Genomic DNA, 22,641 nt, shown 5'->3' with positions numbered 1-22,641 from the left:
ATTGCAGATTCAGTCTTCCCAGCCTGGTGCAGGTCTACAATTTTGTTTCTGGTGTCCTTTGACAGCTCTTTGGTCTTGACCATAGTGAAGTTTGGAGTGTGACTGTTTGAGGTTGTGGACAGGTGTCTTTTATACTGATAACGAGTTCAAACAGGTTCCATTAATACAGGTAACGAGTGGAGGACAGAGGAGCCTCTTAAAGAAGAAGTTACAGGTCTGTGAGAGCCAGAAATCTTGCTTGTTTGTAGGTGACCAAATACTTATTTTACCGAGGAATTTACCAATTAATTCATTAAAAATCCTACAATGTGATTTCTTGGATTCTTTCCCCCCATTTTGTCTCTCATAGTTGAAGTGTACCTATGATGAAAATTACAGGCCTCTCTCATCTTTTTAAGTGGGAGAACTTGCACAATTGGTGGCTGACTAAATACTTTTTTGCCCCACTGTAGGTCATAGTTTGAAATATCCTTTGTAAACCATCTCTGAATTCTGGGGTATTTTGTGCAGTAAGAGAGACAGAAAGAACATAAATGATGTACCTTTCCTCATTCAGAAGCTCAGTGAAAGCTGACGAGGTAGCCTACTTCAGGTACAAACACACATTTTGTTCAGGCAGTATGCAGTATTGTGAGTGAGAAAAGGTTCACATCATGTAATACTGGATCATTTTCTTTAATAAATAAATGGCCAAGTCTAATATTTTTGTCTGTTTTGTTTAAGGGTGTTCTCTTTATCTAGAAATTGGGACAAAATTTGATGATGTTTTCAGTCATACAGTGGTGCTTGAAAGTTTGTGAACCCTTTAGAATTTTCTATATTTCTGCATAAATATGACCTAAAACATCATCAGATTTTCACACAAGTCCTTAAAGTACATAAAGAGAACCCAGTTAAACAAATGAGACAAAAATATTATATTTGGTCATTTATTTATTGAGGAAAATTATCCAATATTACATATCTGTGAGTGGCAAAAGTATATGAACCTTTGATTTCAGTGTCTGGTGTGACCCCCTTGTGCAGCAATAACTGCAACTAAACATTTCTGGTAACTGTTGATCAGTCCTGCACACCGGCTTGGAGGAATTTTAGCCCATTCCTCTGTACAGAACAGCTTCAACTCTGGAATATTGGTGGGTTTCCTCACATGAACTGCTCGCTTCAGGTCCTTCCACAACATTTCGATTGGATTAAGGTCAAACTTTGACTTGGCCATTCCAAAACATTAACTTTATTCTTCTTTAACCATTCTTTGGTAGAATGATTTGTGTGCTTAGGGTCATTGTCTTGCTGCATGACCCACCTTCTCTTGAGATTCAGTTCATGGACAGATGTCCTGACATTTTCCTTTAGAATTCGCTGGTATAATTCAGAATTCATTGTTCCATCAATGATGGCAAGCCGTCCTGGCCCAGATGCAGCAAAACAGGCCCAAACCATGATACTACCACCACCATGTTTCACAGACGGGATACGGTTCTTATGCTGGAATGCAGTGTTTTCCTTTCTCCAAACATAACACTTCTCATTTAAACCAAAAATTTCTATTTTGGTCTCATCCATCCACAAAACATTTTTCCAATAGCCTTCTGGCTTGTCCACGTGATCTTTAGCAAACTGCAGACGAGCAGCAATGTTCTTTTTGGAGAGCAGTGGCTTTCTCCTTGCAACCCTGCCATGTACACCATTGTTGTTCAGTGTTCTCCTGATGGTGGACTCATGAACATTAGCCAATGTGAAAGAGGCCTTCAGTTGCTTAGAAGTTACTCTGGGGTCCTTTGTGACCTCGTCGACTATTACACGCCTTGCTCTTGGAGTGATCTTTGTTGGTCGACCACTCCTGGGGAGGGTAACAGTCAGTGCGTTTACATGCACATAGAGAAAATCGAATTTCTGCCGTAGCTCGACTGAAATCGAAGTTCTAAATGCCATGGATACACCTTAGCTCGGCTGAAATCGAAACGAACTGGATTTCTCGTAATCGAGCTACACGACCTAGGTTATACGATTGTAGCCAAGCTACTTAGTGCATGTAACCCTATCGAGCTACGTAGTCGAGCTACTTACTTCCCTTCCAGAAGTGACGAGTGACGAGACCACAAGTGGGAAACACAACAGCCTTGGTCGGCATGACAACAGTAGTAGTAGTGAGCAGCAGAAGAGGTCAGGAGGAACAAAGAGACAAAAAAACAAAAACAATTGAACTTTTTGTGTGTTTATTAAGACATAAGTTAAATTATAAGCAAAAAATGGACTTTAGAAAAATATACAATTGTGCAAAATAAGTTGTCTTACAAAACAGTGGTCTGCGCAGGACAATTTGTAGCCAACAGGTGGCAATGACATGTGGTGTGAATGTAAAGTGGAAATCACTCCTCTTCTTCATGACGACAACCGTAAGTGTACCAACACGATGGGGCGTGTAGCGCCACCTGTGGCTTGGGTGCACAATGTACCTCACACAATAGCTCGATTTCCTTGTGTGCATGTAGGATTGGATTTCTCTGGCACCCCTGCTGGGACCCTTAGCTCGATTACCGACAGTAGCTCGATTTGGATGTGCATGTAAACGCACTGAGTGGTCTTGAATTTTCTCCATTTGTACACAATCTGTTTGACTGTGGATTGGTGGAGTCCAAACTCTTTAGAGATGGTTTTGTAACCTTTTCCAGCATGATGAGCATCAACAACGCTTTTTCTGAGGTCCTCAGAAATCTCCTTTGTTCGTGCCATGATACACTTACACAAACATGTGTTGTGAAGATCAGACTTTGATAGATCCCTGTTCTTTAAATAAAACAGGATGCCCACTCACACCTGATTGTCATCCCACTGATTGAAAACACCTGACTCTAATTTCACCTTCAAATTAACTGTGGGGTGGCACGGTGGTGTAGTGGTTAGCGCCGTCGCCTCACAGCAAGAAGGTCCGGGTTCGAGCCCCGTGACCGGCGAGGGCCTTTCTGTGCGGAGTTTGCATGTTGTCCGCGTGGGTTTCCTCCGGGTGCTCCGGTTTCCCCCACAGTCCAAAGACATGCAGGTTAGGTTAACTGGTGACTCTAAATTGACCGTAGGTGTGAATGGTTGTCTGTGTCTATGTGTCAGCCCTGTGATGACCTGGCGACTTGTCCAGGGTGTACCCCGCCTTTCGCCCATAGTCAGCTGGGATGGGCTCCAGCTTGCCTGCGACCCTGTGGAACAGGATAAAGCGGCTAGAGATAATGAGATGAGATGAGAAATTAACTGCTAATCCTAGAGGTTCACATACTTTTGCCACTCACAGATATGTAACATTGGATCATTTTCCTTAATAAATAAATGACCAAGTATAATATTTTTGTCTCATTTGTTTAACTGGGTTCTCTTTATCTACTTTTAGGACTTGTGTGAAAATCTGATGATGTTTTAGGTCATATTTATGCTGAAATGTAGAAAATTATAAAGGGTTCACACACTGTCAAGCACCACTGTATTTATGCCGAAATATAGAAAATTCTATAGCGTTCACAAACTTTCAATCAGCACTTTTTAGATACCAAAAATCCTCTTGTTCTGAAGGAAGATTTCTCTCTTTTCATATAAAATTGATACAGAGAGGAGGATTTATTATTGCTTATGACCCTCAGGGGTAAATAAAGATTTAAAGCTTCTTGTTTGAATAGAATCTTTCATTTAGTACATGAGGAAAGCACAGGGTCACAGGGTAGTAAGATTGCTTTAACAAGTATAAGTAAGTCCTTTCCTTATCTGGAATGAAACGGCACGGGGGGAGTAGAAGTAATGTCCATTCAAGCGTTTTCATACAAGACAAGTTGAATATAATGATAAATACAGTATTCTTGAAAAGACCCAAGACCTCCATTAAACCAAACTGATTTTTTTTTATGAATAACGAAGCCCAAAGCAGTGTTTCAGAATAAAATAAAATTTATAAAAAAATTGTGTTGGTGCCTTGTAAACAAACAGAATAAGTACAGGAATCAAAGCTGTTTGAGCAGGAAATATGCAAGAATACACTCACCAGCCACTTTAATAGGAACTTCTTGTTGATTCTAAGATTCCTGTTCTTGGCTGCAGGAGTGGAACCCAATGTGGTCTTCTGCTGTTGCATGCCGAGATGCTTTTCTGCTCACCACGGTTGTAAAATGTTGCTATGAGTTGCTATATCCTTCCTGGCAAAAATTCTTGGACCAATCTGTCCATTTTCCTCTGACCTCTCTTATCAACAAGGCGTTTGTTTCCACCCACAGAACTGTCGCTCACTCAATGTTTTTTGTTTTTCACACCATTCTGTGTAAACTCTGTTGTGTGTGAAAACCCCAGGAGATCAGCAGGTTCTGAAATACTCAAACCAGTCCATCTGGCTCAAACCAACACCCATGCCACAGTGAAAGTCACACTTTGAGATAAAAAATTTCCCCATTCTGATGTTTGAAGTGAACATTAACTGACGCTCTTGATTTGTATCTGCATGATTTGATGCATTGTGCTGCTGTCAATCGGCTGATTAGAGAACTGCATCAAACAGCAGGTGGATGTATGGGTGTTCCTATTAAAGTGGCTAGTGAGTGTTATATCAGTTATAATTACTTTCATAGCCCTTAGATTTATAACCATGGTAGAAATATCATTTAAATGCTGCTGGTTTGCAAATACTAATGTCTCTTTTTTCATTGAAACGACCTTCCTTTGCCTCTTATCTTCTCGCTGTCACTGTGTGATAAGACCAATCAGTGGTGATCCTTCAGTGCAGTGAGAATGCATTTGTGCAACTTTATGCAAAACTAATAAAATGCAGGTCTCCAAGCTTAAATTACATACAACTGAGCAGCCTTTAACAGACACACTCCTGGCCAAAAAAGCTCTCCTCTTATCCAACATCTGTGTCTTCATTCTGGATTGACAAAACCATTAAATCACCATTTCAACACCGGCCCAGTCCTGACTGATTGAAACTGTTTGCAAATTATGTGTGTGGGGACGACAACTCCGGGACTGTTTATCCTTTTCTTTCCTTTGTAGTATGGTTTGATATTATGGAGAATATATGTGGAATGGCTTGGATGCTGATTTGGGTTTGCAATTTATTTCATGGATCTATAGTTTTATGAGGGGAAAAAAATAAAGGCATGGAACAGTTTGGTCTGAGTGTCAGGTTTTTGCTTTTTCGTCTCGTCTCGTCTCGTCTCGTCTTCTTCCGCTTATCCGGGACCGGGTCGCGGAGGCAGCAGTCTAAGCATGGAAGCCCAAACTTCCCTTTCCCCAGACACCTCGGCCAGCTCCTCGGGAAGAACACCGAGGCGTTCCCAGGCCAGCCGAGAGACATAGTCCCTCCAGCGTGTCCTGGGTCTTCCCCGGGGCCTCCTCCCGGGGGGACATGCCTGGAACACCTCCCCAGGGAGGCGTCCAGGAGGCATCCGAAAAAGATGCCCGAGCCACCTCAGCTGGTTCCTCTCGATGTGGAGGAGCAGCGGCTCTACTCCGAGCTCCTCCCGAGTGACTGTGCTTCTCACCCTATCTCTAAGGGAGCGCCCAGCCACCCTGCGAAGGAAACTCATTTCAGCCGCTTGTATCCGCGATCTTGTTCTTTCTGTCATTACCCAAAGCTCATGACCATAGGTGAGAGTCGGAACGTAGATCGACCGGTAAATTGAGAGCTTCGCCTTTTGGCTCAGCTCCTTCTTCACCACGACGGACCGGTAAAGCGACCGCATCACTGCGGAGGCTGCACCGATCCGCCTGTCGATCTCACGCTCCATCCTTCCCTCACTCGTGAACAAGATCCCGAGATACTTAAACTCCTCCACTTGAGGCAGGACTTCTCCACCAACCTGGAGAGGGCAAGCCACCCTTTTCCGGTCGAGAACCATGGCCTCGGACTTGGAGGTGCTGATTCTCATCCCAGCTGCTTCACACTCGACTGCAAACCGCCCCAGTGCATGCTGAAGGTCCTGGTTTGAAGAAGCCAACAGGACAACATCATCCGCAAAAAGCAGAGATGAAATCCTGTGGTTCCCAAACAGGATTCCTTCCGGCCCCTGGCTGCGCCTAGAAATTCTGTCCATAAAAATTATGAACAGAACCGGTGACAAAGGGCAGCCCTGCCGGAGTCCAACATGCACTGGGAACAGGTCTGACTTACTGCCGGCAATGCGAACCAGACTCCTGCTCCGTTCGTACAGGGACCGGACAGCCCTTAGCAAAGAGCCCCGAACCCCATACTCCCGAAGCACCCCCCACAGAATACCACGGGGGACACGGTCGAATGCCTTCTCCAGATCCACAAAGCACATGTGGACTGGTTGGGCAAACTCCCATGAACCCTCGAGCACCCTATGAAGGGTATAGAGCTGGTCCAGTGTTCCGCGACCAGGACGAAAACCGCATTGTTCCTCCTGGATCCGAGGTTCGACTATTGGTCGAATTCTCCTCTCCAGTACCCTGGAGTAAACTTTCCCTGGGAGGCTGAGAAGTGTGATTCCCCTATAATTGGAGCACACTCTCCGGTCCCCTTTCTTAAAAAGAGGGACCACCACCCCAGTCTGCCACTCCAGAGGCACTGTCCCCGACTGCCACGCGATGTTGCAGAGGCATGTCAACCAAGACAGCCCCACAACATCCAGAGACTTGAGATACTCAGGGCGGATCTCATCCACCCCCGGTGCCTTGCCACCGAGGAGCTTGCAAACCACCTCAGTGACTTCGGCTTGGGTAATGGACGAGTCCACCTCTGAGTCATCAGCCTCAGTCTCCTCAGTGGAAGACATGACGGTGGGATTGAGGAGATCCTCGAAGTATTCCTTCCACCACCCGACAATGTCCCCAGTCGAGGTCAACAGCTCCCCACCCGCACTGTAAACAGTGTTGGCAGAGTACTGCTTCCCCCTCCTGAGGCGCCGGACGGTTTGCCAGAATTTCTTCGAGGCCGACCGATAGTCCTTCTCCATGGCCTCCCCGAACTCCTCCCAGTTCCGAGTTTTTGCCTCCGCAACTGCCCGAGCTGCAGCACGCCTGGCCTGCCGATACCCGTCGGCTGCCTCAGGAGTCCCGGAGGTCAACATGGCCCGATAGGACTCCTTCTTCAGCTTGACGGCATCCCTTACTTCCGGTGTCCACCACCGGGTTCGGGGATTGCCGCCACGACAGGCACCGGAGACCTTGCGGCCACAGCTCCGAACAGCTGCGTCCACAATGGAGGTAGAGAACACAGTCCACTCAGACTCAATGTCCCCCGCCTCCCTCGGAAGCTGGGAAAAGCTCTCCCGGAGGTGGGAGTTAAAGACCTCCCCAACAGAGTGCTCGGCCAGACGTTCCCAGCAGACCCTCACCATACGTTTAGGCCTGCCAGGTCTGTCCAGCTTCCTCCTCCGCCAGCGGATCCAACTCACCACCAGGTGGTGATCAGTTGACAGCTCAGCCCCTCTCTTCACCCGAGTGTCCAAGACATAGGGCCGGAGATCAGATGAAACGACTACAAAGTCGATCATCGACCTCCGACCTAAGGTGTCCTGGTGCCACGTGCACTTATGGACACCCCTATGCTCGAACATGGTGTTCGTTATGGACAAACCGTGACTAGCACAGAAGTCCAATAACAAAACACCACTCGGGTTCAGATCGGGGAGGCCGTTCCTCCCAACCACGCCCCTCCAGGTGTCACTGTTGTCGCCCACATGAGCATTGAAGTCCCCCAGTAGCACAATGGAGTCCCCAGTCTGAGCACCCCTCAGTACCTCTCCCAGGGACTCCAAGAAGGCCGGATACTCTATACTGCTATTTGGCCCGTAGGCACAAACAACAGCAAGAGCCCTCTCCCCAATCCGAAGGCGCAGAGAGGCGACCCTCTCGTTCACTGGGGTAAACTCCAACACATGGCGGCTGAGCTGGGGAGCTATAAGCAAGCCCACACCAGCCCGCCGCCGCTCACCACGGGCGACTCCAGAGAAGTGGAAAGTCCAGCCCCTCTCGAGGAGCTGGGTTCCAGAGCCCAAGCTATGCGTGGAGGTGAGCCCGACTATCTCTAGCCGGTACCTCTCAACCTCCCGCACAAGCTCAGGCTCCTTCCCCCCCAGCGAAGTGACATTCCATGTCCCAACAGCCAGCCGCTGTGTCCGGGGATCAGGTCGCCGAGGCCCCTGCCTTCGACTGCCACCCAATCCACATTGCACCAAACCCCTACTGCTACCTCTGTGGGTGGTGAACCCACAGGAGGTCGGGCCCACGTCACCTCTTCGGGCTGAGCCCGGCCGGGCCCCATGGGCAAAGGCCCGGCCACCAAGCGCTCGCATACGAGCCCCAACCCCGGGCCTGGCTCCAGGGTGGGGCCCCGGCTGCGTCCTACCGGGCGACGTCACGGTCCTGGATTTTTTCTCCATAGGGGGTTTTTGGTGAACTGCTCTTGGTCTGGCCTGTCACCTAGGACCTGTCTGCCTTGGGAAACCCTACCAGGGGCATAATGCCCCCGACAACATAGCTCCTAGGATCATTCAAGCACACAAACCCCTCCACCACAATAAGGTGGCAGTTCTAGGAGGGGGTTTTTGCTTTTTATGGCTGTCAAAATTAACTGTCGATGAAATGGTAAGACAATCTGTCAGTCTTTGTGCTTTGCTCTTCTTTGCAAGGGGATGAGGTTAGAGTAAGAATCTGGAAGTGGAGTCTCTCAACATGGAGCTCCGTCCCCTGATCTTTCCGACAGCCAAAAGAACTCAGCCTCAGGTTGTCTTGTGGAGCAAACCTCTGTGTGTGTGTGTGTGTGTGTGTGTGTGTGTGTGTGTGTGTGTGTGTGTGTGTGTGTGTGTGTGAGCACTGAAGAAAACAATTAGTCGCTTTCTCTGCTTTCTCAGACAGATTAAAGCAAGTCGGCCTTTTGATTTCATAAAATCTGTGAAATTTCGTTCCCTCTGAAATTTGGTCATTGCGATATATGTTGTTTTCTGGTAATATCTAAAAAAAACCAGGCCATTCTGTGGCTGGGAAGTTATTTATTTTGAGGAGATTCCCGAGCAAATATTGTGCATGAAATCGCTCGCTTCGTGCAGTCAAGCAGAGAGAGGAAGTCCGGTGTGCGCATGCACAAGTTTTCGTTGACCAGGCACTAACCCAGTTACATCATTTTGCCGCGAGACGAGGAGCTAATCATAACATTCGCATTGCAAGTTCAGTACTCAAGTTGTGACAGAAAATATGACTGAGCCAATGGATCCTACACATCAAATGCTGGTTAGTATGTTTCTTCTTCTCGTAAATATTGTAATTAGTGAATAACGTGCTGCAATTAGCCCAAATATGTATCTTTTTGAGGTGAACTTGAGCCTGGTCACTCATCTTGTTGAAGTCTGTTTTTCACTGAGTGTATTTTAGCCAATATTCGTTAGTCATAACGAAAATTATGTATTGATTTCACAATGTAAATATTAGCGACTTGTCCAGGCTGTACCCTGCCTCTCGCCCATAGTCAGCTGGGATAGGCTCCAGCCTGCCTGCGACCCTGCACAGGATAAGCGGCTACAGATAATGGATGGATGGATGGATGGATGGATGGATGTAAATATTATTCCTGTGCATTAGATAGTTTACACAGAAGGTCCTTTTTTGTCATTGCGATGGTGAAGACCGCTGAGCGAAAATGTGTGTAATTAGACGATACACCTATATTGCACAACTTCTGGTGAACAACCTCTCGATTCACTATCATACTTCGTTTATTTCATTGAACAAGACAGTATATGGTTCTTTTTCACTGTGGCAGCGGGGGCGTGGCCAAGGGCCAGTTTGTGAATGGAGTGCGAGGCGGAGGAAGGTGCTATATGTGTGTGTGTGTGTGTGTGTGTGTGTGTGTGCTGTGAGAAGGAGCAGGGATTGAGGACCTCTTCCCCTGGCTGAAATCACGTCGGTACAGTGGCACACAGTTTATTTTGAAACTGCTGAAAAGCGTGTTTTGTGTTAAGTGACAGTTAAAAAATAAAAATGAAAGTGACATTGATCCTGCCTGCCTGTTATTCATCTTTTTGATTTTTGTTTGCTAATGTTTTTGCCAAACATAGTGATCAGAAATAATAGTTTTGGGAATACGAACCCTCCTCTATCTTTGTAATGCCACTAACAGACTTTCCTAAAGTCGACTTCAGTATAACCTCATGAATTTCCTGTATAACCCACCCGTTTCAGACATGAGCCCGAGGAGAGAAAAAAAATCTCTAAAGTTTGATTGAAGGAGTGATAGGATATATATATATATATATATATATATATATATATATATATATATATATATATATGATCACCGATATTTATTAGTTTGGTCCTGTGTTTTCTTTCCTTTGTAATACAGGGTCTTTTCTTCTCACTTTCTGTTACTGTCGCCGGTCTTATGTGTTTCATGCGCACACTCACGTGCTCCATTGTTCTCTCAGGTTGCAAATTTGTATCCCACAATGCGTTGTGAACGGGGAAACCCCACCATATCACGCATGACGTAGTATCTTGGTTTAGGTCACGGTGAGGCAAGAAAAAATGGCAGAGAATTTAGGGCCACGGGGCTCTAAATTAATTAATTGTTCTTTTAGAAAAAAAAAGTAATAAAATTTGAAGTCTGGGACTCAAATTCAGTAGCTTTCAGTCCACTAAAAAATAATTGGGTGTCAGGGAAAATTCTTTTTATGGCCTAAATTTGAAAAATCTGAAAGGGAGTCTACCTTTAATGAATTTCATACACTGGATTTTCAGCCTCAGGACTGAATCGAATCTTATTATTAATCCTAAAGCCGGCCACATGTTTAAAACTTTCACAGGATAAAAACAGTGATGGTTTACTAGTCCTTGAACAACACTTCAAAACTAATCCTGAGCATCTTCATGCTTGTACCGTTCTATGATTTTATGATGCCTCGTTTGCCAATTATCTCTTCGAATGTTGAACTGAATCAAACATCTCACATGTGGCTTGCAAAAGCTCAGGTAGAGACTTCATGTCTGATTTGTCAGCCATGAGATCTTATTTATATCAGTGCTACTGTGGATTCAGAAGGTAATATTGGATGAATAAAGTGCTTCACTGCCATCTAGTGAAGTAGTCATGAAGTACAGATGAGGCACAGTTGGGCATGGGAACTGGTTAAAGAAGTCAAAGCGAGATTGAAGATATTACATGTTTGACTGCTTCACCGTTTCAGGCAGAGTGTCCACACTCATGGACAGTCAATATAACACTTTTTTTTTATTTTAGGAAAATATAAGATGTGGCGGCACGGTGGTGTAGTGGTTAGCGCTGTCGCCTCACAGCAAGAAGGTCCAGGTTCGAGCCCCGTGGCCGGCGAGGGCCTTTCTGTGCGGAGTTTGCATGTTCTCCCCGTGTCCACGTGGGTTTCCTCCGGGTGCTCCGGTTTCCCCCACAGTCCAAAGACATGCAGGTTAGGTTAACTGGTGACTCTAAATTGACCGTAGGTGTGAATGTGAGTGTGAATGGTTGTCTGTGTCTATGTGTCAGCCCTGTGATGACCTGGCAACTTGTCCAGGGTGTACCCCGCCTTTCGCCCGTAGTCAGCTGGGATAAGCTCCAGCTTGCCCGCGACCCTGTAGAAGGATAAAAGCGGCTAGAGATGATGAGATGAATATAAGATGTAAATCACCTCCAAACCACTTGAGATCATTACTGTAAATTAATGTAAACTTCTGTAGCTCTTGAGATTTTGTCGTTCTGCTTTATCGATCTTTACTTTCAACTCAGAAATTAAATAAATTTTTTTTTTTTTTTGTCAGACACCACTGAATCCCTTAGATTTTTTTTTTTTTTAAACTAGTGTATGGTGATGGAAAAAAAATTGTGCAACATTTATGTTCTGAAATAAAATATTAAAAAATAAAAAAACAATTTAATTGTAATTAATTATAAATCAATTCATTAATTTTTAAATTATAACCTTAAAATATTTTATACCTGAATGTTACAAATTTTACAATCCATTTACGTTTTAATATCTGGTATGAAGATATAATTAAAATACATACAGTACCAGTCAAAAGTTTGTACACCCCTACTCTACTCATTCATAGGTTTTTCTGTATTGTGACTATTTTCTACATTGTAGAGCAATACTGAAGACATCAAAACTAGTAACACCTGGAACATATCTGGAATTATGTGCTAAACAAAAAAAAAAGTGTTAAAAAATGTTTAATATTTTAGATTCTTCAAAGTAGCCACCGTTTCCCTTGATGACGCTTTGCACACTATTGGCGTTATCTTTACCAGCTTCATGAGGTCGTCACCTGGAACGCTTTTCAATTAACAGGTGCCTCGTCAAAAATTAATTAGTGGACGAGTTTCTTGCCTTCTTAATGTGTTTGAGATCAAATAGTAAAGAGTAAATAATAATCATACAGTAAATAGCCCTATTCCACAACTGTAGTCATCCATATTATGTCAAGAACCGCTCAGCTAAGTAAAGAGAAATGACATCCATCATTACTTTAAGACCTGAAGTGACTTTTAATTAATAAAAATAAAAAAAACAGTGAATTAAAAGGTGTTTTTTGTTTAGCACATAATTCCAGATATGTTCCAGATGTTACTAGTTTTGATGTCTTCAGTATTGCTCTACAATGTAGAAAATAGTCACAATACAGAAAAACCTATGAATGAGTAGAGTAGGGGTGTACAAACTTTTGACTGGTACTGTATATCATGCCATTAAAAAAAAAAGTAAAGAATCTGTATATGTGTAAAAATGATCTGAAAGGGCTGAACAGCAGTCAGAGTTTTGCACCATGCATTAAGCTTTATTTAATCTTTAGACATTGCATAACAAAAGGTCTTTAAAAGTGTAATAAATTAAAAAAAAGAAAAAACAGCTAACACCAGCCAAATACAAAACTGTGTTCTACTTAAAAATGTTTTATAGCTGATGCAACATTAAGAAATATACATCGTCTTTTTTTTTTTTTTTAAATTACAAGCACAGCAATTTCTTGAAATGAACACATTACATGCAAACACAAACCTGGTATGTTGAAGAATCATCTCAGAATTTTTCTTTTTAAATTAAAAAAAAAAAAATTCTCATATCAGCCAGCGAAAGAGCACGTGTCTATGATTTATCAGTTAACATTTCAGTGAATACTGTGGCACAAGAACATCAGGAAATACTGCGTAGACATTTAACTGCATTGACATGATGGGTTTTTTTGTAAACTCTGGGAATTGATGACAATACAAAAGATAAGAACAGGGAAAAGGATGGAAAAATAAGTCAGCAAATCTCACCGAGACAGCCAGAAATAAAATGTTTAAAATGACATGATGCAGAATTTAATACTTTTAAATCATTTCCCTTCATTTATCTAGCAAATGAAAAAGAAAAAAAACCTCATATTTGACTCATTTACAAAAATACCTGTACATTATACATATTTATTTTTGTTTGTGTAAACTTTTTAATTCCTATCATAAAAAAGGTACTGCTAGCACCCAGTGCAGTGCCTCTTCTAGTCCAGCTGCTGATGGTGGTTTAGGCTTCAACAAGAGCGCAACACACACACACACACACACACACACTTCATCCTCTGACCTACTAGACTCACACTGTGCTTCACAATGCTCCTGCGCTCTATACACCTTTTCACCAAAAGTCTGTAACACATTCCTGTTTCTCAGAAACAGCACAACTTCTTATTCAGTACAAGAACTCCACATACTCCATGTGCAAAACGCAACATACAAACATCATGATGCCAACCGGAAAACATTCCACATCAAACCCTTAGCAATCTTACGTTATTCTAGAACAAATCAGGTGCCTAAAGTGACTTATTTAAAAGGGACTTGGACAAAGATTTGTGCTTTAAGATTTCTCCAAGTCTGCATTTAGACAAAACAATACTCAAACCAGGAAGAGTTACGAAATGAATAAAGCCTACCAGAACAAGCAAAACCTGTCCACAATCCATGACCAGCTCTTGAGAGATGGACTTTTATTAAATTAAAAAACAAAGGGCTGTAAGGCACACATACTAACGTCTATGGCACACTGACAATAAGACAGACGTAGTGATGAAGCGACAGCGGCGTGCTGCCAGGGGAACCGACGTTTAAATCAAATGATGAAAGGAAGGACACCGTGATAACGAACACGAGCTCCATTCTGTCAACCACTTGCCTTGATTTAAAGACTTTTGATGCGTGTTAAACATTAAAAACATTCATATAAACAGGTGTTGTTCACTATCTGTTTCATTACACAGCAATAACAGAAATCCCTTATGTGGAGTGAATAATAGAACCAATACTGCTCAGGCTTTTTTTTTTTAAAGTAAACCTCTGCAAATCTATTTGCACTCAATACATTTTAAATGAGGTCTGAAAAAGTGAACGCATCCTGAGGTGGGTGATAAAAATGCAAATGCTTTGTAAAAAAAAAATACAAAAGAAAAGAAATGAGGTGAGGTGATGTCTACACACAAGCTCTGCTTGATGAGTGCCAACAAAACATTTAAATCTTGCAGTGCTACAGGAGTGCAGTGAATCCTTTCCTTTAGAAAGTGAAAAGTTAGAAAATAACTGCTTCTCTTGGCGTCGCTATCTTTTACGCACACGTGCACACAAAAATACAAAAATATTTGACATGTTCTGTGCGCTCCCCTAAATGTGCAGAACACAGCAGTATGTTCAAGCTGCATACTTCTTAAAAATAAAAATAAAAAATACGCACAATGACTAATTGAGGACAAGTTACAATAAAAAGAACAGGAAAAACTAAAAGACATTATTATTATTATTAGGCAGGTAACAATATCATGCGATGATAAAGCACGATACAAATTTATGACGACTGAAATCAATGAAATAAAAAATGAATTGCAATTATCATCAGGCTGCATAATCTTAGTTTTTTTTCCTAGCTGTAACTGCATTGTTTAGATAGCAAAAGGCATGTATAATAGCAGGAATACATACGACTTCACCGTAGGCGGAAGTAACACAGCTCTAACGCTGCGTAAACACAAAAAAACAGATCTAAACTGTAAAGAGCTGTTGTGTGATTGCTGTACAAATAGATTTAGCAAAAAATCAGAGCTCTCTTTTTACAGAATGCTGAATGCTAAAGAAAATAAAATGTAGGTACAAATGTTCATAAAAGTTTATTAAGAAAAGGCCTATTTGTTATTAATCTTTTCATTTTTAATAAAAGGAATATTTTAGTTACTATACTATTAAATTTTACTCCAACCTTTACAAATAAAGTCAAAGCTCTTGCCATGCCCAAGGCACATCAGGCGACGCCGATCACCGTTTCCATAGCCCTCGGCCTCTCGCCTATTACATAGCTAGGGTTACAGTGGAGGACTGGTCCTCTGGTAACCATGAGAGTTTGACTCCCTACTCACACCTGTATTGTGGCATGTCTCACCAGAAGGCAGTAGGTACCATTTTTATGATGGTCTTTGGTATGACCCATCCATGAGTAGAACTCATGATCTCCCAGTCGAGAGGCAGACACGCTAACCGCTAGGCCAACTCACGGTCAACCTTTACAAATACAGGGTAATAATTATTGTTGGTTATTCAGAAAATGAAGCTTTTTTTAATTTAACAAAAGGAATATTTAAGTTGATAAAGAATAGGAAAATAAATGTGCCATTATTTGGTAATAAATTTTTCTTCATTAAATTAACAAAAATATATATATACCATGGGAAAATCAAATTGTGAATTGGGTGAATTGTTACATGCATAATAATAATAATAATAATAATAAACAATTTTTCATTTTCTCAAATAATTGCAATCTACATCTTGGCCTGACTTTTCAGAAGATCAAAAGTATCTGTATACAGTCTTCTTCTTTCAGTTAGGAGTCACCATAGCAGATAATCCTTCTCAATCTATGATCCGCATATTTGCTTTGGCACAGGTTTTTACACCGGATGCTCTTCCTGACGCAACCCTCCCCAATCTATCCCGGCTTAGGACCAACACCAAGTATGCACTGGCTGGGAAACCCAGAGGAAACCCATGCAGACACGGGGGGAACATGCAAACTTCACACAGAAAGGCATCCGTCAGCCATGAGGTTCAAACCCGGAACATTCTTGCTGTGAGGCAACAGTGCTAACCATTGCATCACCATGCTGCCTTGTATACAATCTGTATACAGTATACTTTTAAAACTCTGGATGTAATATCAGTTTACATTGTAATGAACCCTTTCTAATGCCTGCATAATAAGCAAACCAGAGCAATGCCCACAAAGATAAAGACTGCAAATAAGACCCCAAAAAAACCCAACAACTACTCAGTAACCTAATGAATTACAGTATAATAACCCACAGCTAGAAAATACTTTGCTGGCCAGAAACAAATTTCACTCGTTTAAAAGATTCTCGGGTTTAGGATACCCAAACAGTCTGAAGTCAGCCTCGTAGAGCTTGTACAACTGTCTGCGTGATTCATAAGGTATGTTGGCAAACCAGTCCTGCTCCCAACTGCTGACCGTCCTGTTGTGATGACTCGGTGGGAACTGGACAATATTGTCCACCCGCAGGATCCGCAACAAATGCTCAGCATCTTCGTCCAAGGTCTCCAGTTTTCCCACAAAGTCATAATTTATCTGGCAAGGGTGGCACAAACGGTACATCTGCCTCCAGTGCTCGTTAAACGGCATTTCTTTCTCGGTGTTTGGATCTAACAGGTACTGAATGAAGTTTGAAAAAGTCGGCCGGATTCCAGCAGCGAAAGCATCCACCACTGATGCCGGTGGGTCAGCATAGTTGCTGTATCTTTTCAGCATTATCACAGCAAATCTTTTGTAGAAGTCTTCGTTTTCCAGCTCAAACTTATTGCGGTAGGCCGAGATGAGACGAACAAAAGGGTCTCGGATGAACAGGAACTTGGTATACTTCTTGAGTTTGATTTTCATCAAATGACGAGAAAACTTGCCGTAGCGTTTCCAGAACTTGTTGAAGGTGAAGTGCACGCTGCTGTTGTGGATGAGCTCGATGGGGATGTCCAGAGGATCCTGGTACGGTGCACCATTCACCAGCAGGCTCTCGCTGAGCATGATCATGATCCGCTTCCAGTTGGTGCATGCCACCTTGGGAACGTAGCAGTAGATGATCCCGTGTCGGTCATCCACGATCAAGTGGTCCAGCTCCTTGTTAGGGATGTCATCGAATGTCCTGTTCTTGCCCGGGAAGTCAAAGCTGCTGTTGCTGCTGCAAAGATCGTGGATCAGCTGCTTCCTACTGTCCTGCCTTTGCTTCTTCTCTATGGCGATCGGGGTCAGGTGGATCTTCCACTCGCGCCTAGGGATGAATCTTTCTTCGGGTTTTTCTGAGGACTGGTTGCGAGTGTCACCAGGCAGCGTTTCAGCTCTCACTTGCTCCGTAGGGTCGGCTGTGCCTTCCAGAAACTGGTTGACAAAAGCGTCAATGTCAGCCAGGAACGATCCATCCTTGTCCTCCTCAAGTTTGTTTTTGGAAGCTGCATTACTGTCAGGTGGGAGGCGGGAAGAATGAGGTCCGGATATGGTTGTGTGCAGGTAAAAATGGGTGGCTCCAACATCATCCCAGTAGATGATGATCAGCAGGATCATGAAGACCGAGCCCAGGATGAGAAAGATACGAAACAACCTTGTCTTGCCCATTTTGTCTGGTTTGGATAGCAAGAGTTCCATTCTCACCGAAGCTCCATATCACCATCAGTCATCTGGATGGGAAGGGAAGCAGTTTATCACAAAGAGGATGAGACAAAAAATAAATAAATAAATAAATAAATAAATAAATCTTGACTCAACATATCCTGTGCGATGTGATAACATTCAGCTTTACTGAGTATTTGTAGAAGCAGGATGCAGACATACGCGTGACATAAAACTCTCAGTCTTATGTTCTTCATAAGCAGAGAAGAAAATTTCAAATCAAATATCTAAAGTCACAAGGAGTCGAGAGTAAATGTGATTTAAACACGATGCCTTTAGATGCTTACAGAGCTCCGTTATCATATGCTGGTGTTACTTGAACTAGGTCTCACCCTGAAGGGATATTTCTTGACAGCACAGTGAGATCGTGAGATGTTTTATATCCTTTTAGCATTTAGTCTATTTCATCAATAGAAAAGAAGTGACACATGGGAGAAAGACAGAATTACGTTTTGCTTTGTGATTATTCAAATAACTGTACTGTAGGAGTACTCAAAAGTGTCTGAACAGAAATGATGGGCAAATTGCTTCAACTGTGGAATGCAAGCCTTTTTTCTTTTATTTTTAAATTGCTTCTCAAGCAACACATTCATAGGTCACAGTCTATTTTATAGGCGATATGTTTTACTCCTCACAGATTGGAGAAAAGCACCACAGAACGCACTTAATGGTTAAATCCCAGGGCTAGGACTGTGGAGTCAGTGGAGAAGCCAAATAAAATAGTACACTTAAACTACTGTATCCACAGTTAGCCTGTGTGGCCTCATCAATATAATCAGTTTACAAGTATTGACTTTCTTTATTCAGTTTATATTACAGGCTAACACATACACACTCAATGCAAAGAGATTTAGTGCAAGTTACTTCGACACGAATCGTTAATAATTTGATAATTACACAGCTACAGCTTGATTAGCAAGCTAGCTAAAAGACTATAAAATTAAATGATTATAATTAACAATTATTCACTGAAGACGAGGTGAATATCAGTGAATAATAGATGAGATGAAGTCGAGATTATTATTCACCGATATTTCACTGAGCCTGAGGCGGATAATTGTTTATTATTCTATCCACATTCACTGGATATGAGCAATCGCGTGCTCTGATTGGCTACTCTACTACTAGGATATCAGCTCATATACCATGCGTAAAGGAAAACAAAATGGCGCCACGTATTGCTGAACCACCCAAGGACGAAATAAAAATGCTACTTGAAAACAAAACCTCAAAAAATACAAAAAAAAGCAACAAAATATGAAAAGAAAGCATTTGATGGTAAGAACGTGTCTTTTTTTAATTTTTCAAGAATTATTATTATAGTAGCAATTTGTGAAAAATGCTATAGTTATTTCACTGGTTTGTTTACATCCTAAGTGGAAATTATTTTGTCAGATGTTTTGTATAAAGTTTTTATTTATCGAATTTGCAAAAAATATAAATTAACAAAATGCTCCGTTTCTCAAAATCCAGTGAACGTGGACAAAATAAAACAGTTATTCCACTCAATCTCATTGGATATCAGCTCATGTTCAACTGGATTTCGTGGAATAACTGTTAAGTATAAATACACAGGTGATTTTTTTTTTTTTAAATCGTATTTATAAAATAATTTATTTCAAACTTCAAAAGCAGTATGCAAATGTAATAAAGGCACGGTGCAGACTTGTGTCAGTTATCTGTGCCAAGCCACATAAAATACTTTGTTTTGAAATCAATAAAATAAATCATAATTCCACCTTGTCAGCCCTGTGATGACCTGGCGACTTGTCCAGGGTGTACCCTGCCTTTCGCCCGTAGTCAGCTAGGATAGGCTCCAGCTTGCCTGCGACCCTGTAGAACAGGATAAAGCGGCTACAGATAATGAGATGAGATGAGATAATTCCACCTTACTTTTGAATAGTTTTAGACCAAACTTCGTAGCATCTTTAGTGCTTTTAGGGACAGCATTTTCTTTCATCATTTGTAATTCTTCCTCACTTTAGTCGCAAAGCGATTGGCCGCCATTTTGCCGAGTCACTCGAAGTGATTAGTCCGAATTTCTCGACCAATCAGCGTGCACAACTTTCTATAAATCACCTGCGTATTTATACTAAAAGAGATTTTTATTTGAGTTTTGTGACGTTAATCAATATTAACTTGGTGAGATATCCCACAGAGTGAATTGTCCATGACATAAAAAGATTAAAGAAATAATATAACTGATGTTTATTAAGTGTGCTAAGGAAAATTAATAATGCTTGAGAAGGTTTTAAACCTGAATCCATGGACAACAAGTGGGAAAAACAACACCCGCCACACTCTCGTCACATGACCAGGTGATGACTAGGCACAAAAATAGCTTGCTTTGCCACCATTTTATCTGCATTTTTGTCAGCGTGTTAAATGTTACAAATAAACATTAAATGTAACAAACAATGTGTAAATAATTAACGATATTTAAAAGACGCATGGTTTCTTCATCCTATAAGGGCCCTTGGGGGTCACTTTTACAGCCTAATGATTAGAGAAGCCTAAATTTAACTTATAATAATAATAATACTTATTATTATTATTATTATTACATATGATACATAATTTTTACATTCAATTTTTTTGTATAATATTTTTTAATAATTGCTTGATCTACTAAAATGGCCAAACTAAATCTGTAAGCACAAGTAGATACTGTAAAATAAACTCAGAAACGGTGACATTACTCTTTCCTTCTGCTGCAATAACCACTTCTGTTTTTCCTTTTCAACATGTTTATACATTTCCTGATGAATAGGGAAGAAGCACGCATGTGAGGCTTAGATTGCCAGAGATGAACGTGTATCATATAGGTGTCACATGTCAAGTCAATTTATTTGTATCGTGGTTTTAACAACAGGTATTGAATTAATACATTTATCTCTAATCAGCAAGCCTGTGGCGAGGGTGGGAAGGAAAAATTCCCTGAGATGACATGAAGAAAAACCTTGAGAGGAACTAGACACAAAAGGGAACCCATCTTCATTTGGGTGATGGATTATACTGTAAATAACCCGCTTCTATAAGTGTGTCCTGTATGGTCAAAAAGTGCAATCGTGTAACCAGGAAATTCATTCTAGTTTTAACATGAAGTCTATTTTGTTGAAGTTATCAACTGTTCATTGATGGAGACTTGCAGTCACGTCATCAGCTTATGCCACCATATGGTTTCATGATTGATCCAAAGCCCACAGATGAATGGAGTTTATATAAAAGTTAATTAACAAATTTTAGTTGTACATAAACTGTATAACCATAAACTAACTTGTTGGTTCAGAATCATCAAATGCCCCCATGTCTTCCTGCCATTCCACCCTCATGTCCAAGTTTTGCCCATGGCATACTAAAGCCTTATTCGGATTGGATTAGTTTCCCAGGGGGGATGTCTGTCATCATTTTTTACATGCTTCCTCAGTGAAAACTCTTGCATCTGGACAGCAATAAAATAAATCACAGGAGGAACAGGAGTTTCTAATGGTTTGATACAGGTCATGTAAACAGCATATTCTATTTGGATAGTCCGAATTCGATCATTCTGATTAAGGAATGTTGGATGTGTGACACACGGCTTCTTGCCTGTTTACTGTTAGCTTTGTGTGTTGGACACAAACTGCTTGAAAGGTAAATGCATGCAAACAGGAGTAGTAAGAAGAAGCCTTTATTTTTGTCACATCCACTCAAGCACAGTGAAATTCCTCATTTGCATTTAACCCATTTGAAGCAGTGAACACACAAGTGAGCAATGAGCGCACACACGTACCCAGAGCCATGGGCAGCTGTGCTACAGTGCCCGGGGAGCAGTTGGGGGTTAGGTGCCTTGTTCAAGGGCCCTTCAGCCATGATACAGAAGGAGAGGAAAGTGCTGTTTATTCACTCAACTCAACTCACCTCACCTTAATAGAACATTAATTAATTCATTAATTCATTCATTAACCATGTAAACAGCTTTGTAGGAATATTGTCTTTTTCTGAATAAGGCCAAAATCTGGACTATTTTGTGCTTGTAAGTGTAGCAAGTGACACCACTCACTGTTATAAGTGTACTATAGATCACACAGATAGACACGTGCAGAATTTCAGTATCCAAGTCTGCGTTATTTGTTTAAACCGTCAAAATCTCTGAGATTTATTACCTCCGCCACCTTTGATGGAGGAGGTTACGTTTTCACATCCGTTTGTTTGTTCGTTCCGTTCCCAACGTAACTCAAAAAGTAGTGAACAGATTCGGATGAAATTTGAAGGAAAGGTAAGCCATGGGCCAAGGAACAACTGATTAAATCGTGACGCAAATCTGGATATGCGGCTTGGCGGAGGTACGCTCTACCGAGTGCCTTTCTAGTTTATTTATTTACACCATAACAAAAACATCTGCTTCATCTCCTCTCTGGGGGGGAGGAGGGGTAACAGGAGGACAGAGGACGGGAAGGAGCAGTAGCCTAGCCTGACAAAAAGCAATACTGGACAATGTGCAACACCTCTCCTGCTGGACTTTTTTTTTCTCTCCCCATATCTTATTCTATTTTTATATTTGTATATGTAAATCATCTTCTTCTGGCTGCTCCCGATTAGGGGTCGCCATAGCGGATCTTTCGTCTCCATTGCTCCCTGTCTTCCGCATCCTTCTCTACCACACCTGCCACTTTCATATCCTCTCTCACCACATCCATGTATCTCCTCTTTGGCCTTCCTCGTTTTCATGTGCCTGGCAGCTCCATCCTCAACATTCTCCTTCCCACATGCTCTGCATCTCTTCTCAGGATGTGCCCGTACCATCTCAGTCTCATCTCTCTTAGCTTCATTCCCAAGCTCTCCACATGTGCTGTCCCTCTGATGTGCTCGTTCCTTATCCTGTCCAACCTTGTCAATCCCATCGCAAACCTTAAGATCCTCAACTCCGCCACCTCCAACTTTGCCTCCTGCCTCTTCGTTA

The 22,641-nt window shown here is 42.0% G+C and overlaps 1 protein-coding gene across 4 annotated transcripts in view; it reads right to left on the bottom strand.

Annotated features, from left to right (window-relative positions):
• Nucleotides 1–12,882: 12,882 nt before the first annotated feature.
• The window catches only part of chst12a (carbohydrate (chondroitin 4) sulfotransferase 12a), a 12,246-nt gene continuing 2,487 nt past the window's right edge, over nt 12,883–22,641 (bottom strand). For 3 of the 4 annotated variants that reach the window (XM_060943075.1, XM_060943077.1, XM_060943078.1), the window contains one exon: nt 12,883–17,707. In XM_060943075.1, the coding sequence (XP_060799058.1) occupies nt 16,365–17,675 (1,311 nt within the window). In that variant the 5' untranslated portion in view covers nt 17,676–17,707 and the 3' untranslated portion in view covers nt 12,883–16,364. Of the gene's footprint in view, nt 17,708–19,438; nt 19,533–22,641 lie in introns of all 4 variants that reach the window. The other variant, XM_060943076.1, reaches the window with a different exon arrangement.

The sequence above is a fragment of the Neoarius graeffei genome, chromosome 16 (assembly GCF_027579695.1).
Source record: "Neoarius graeffei isolate fNeoGra1 chromosome 16, fNeoGra1.pri, whole genome shotgun sequence".
NCBI lineage: Eukaryota > Metazoa > Chordata > Actinopteri > Siluriformes > Ariidae > Neoarius > Neoarius graeffei.
This window is presented reverse-complemented; position numbering and strand designations above follow the sequence as displayed.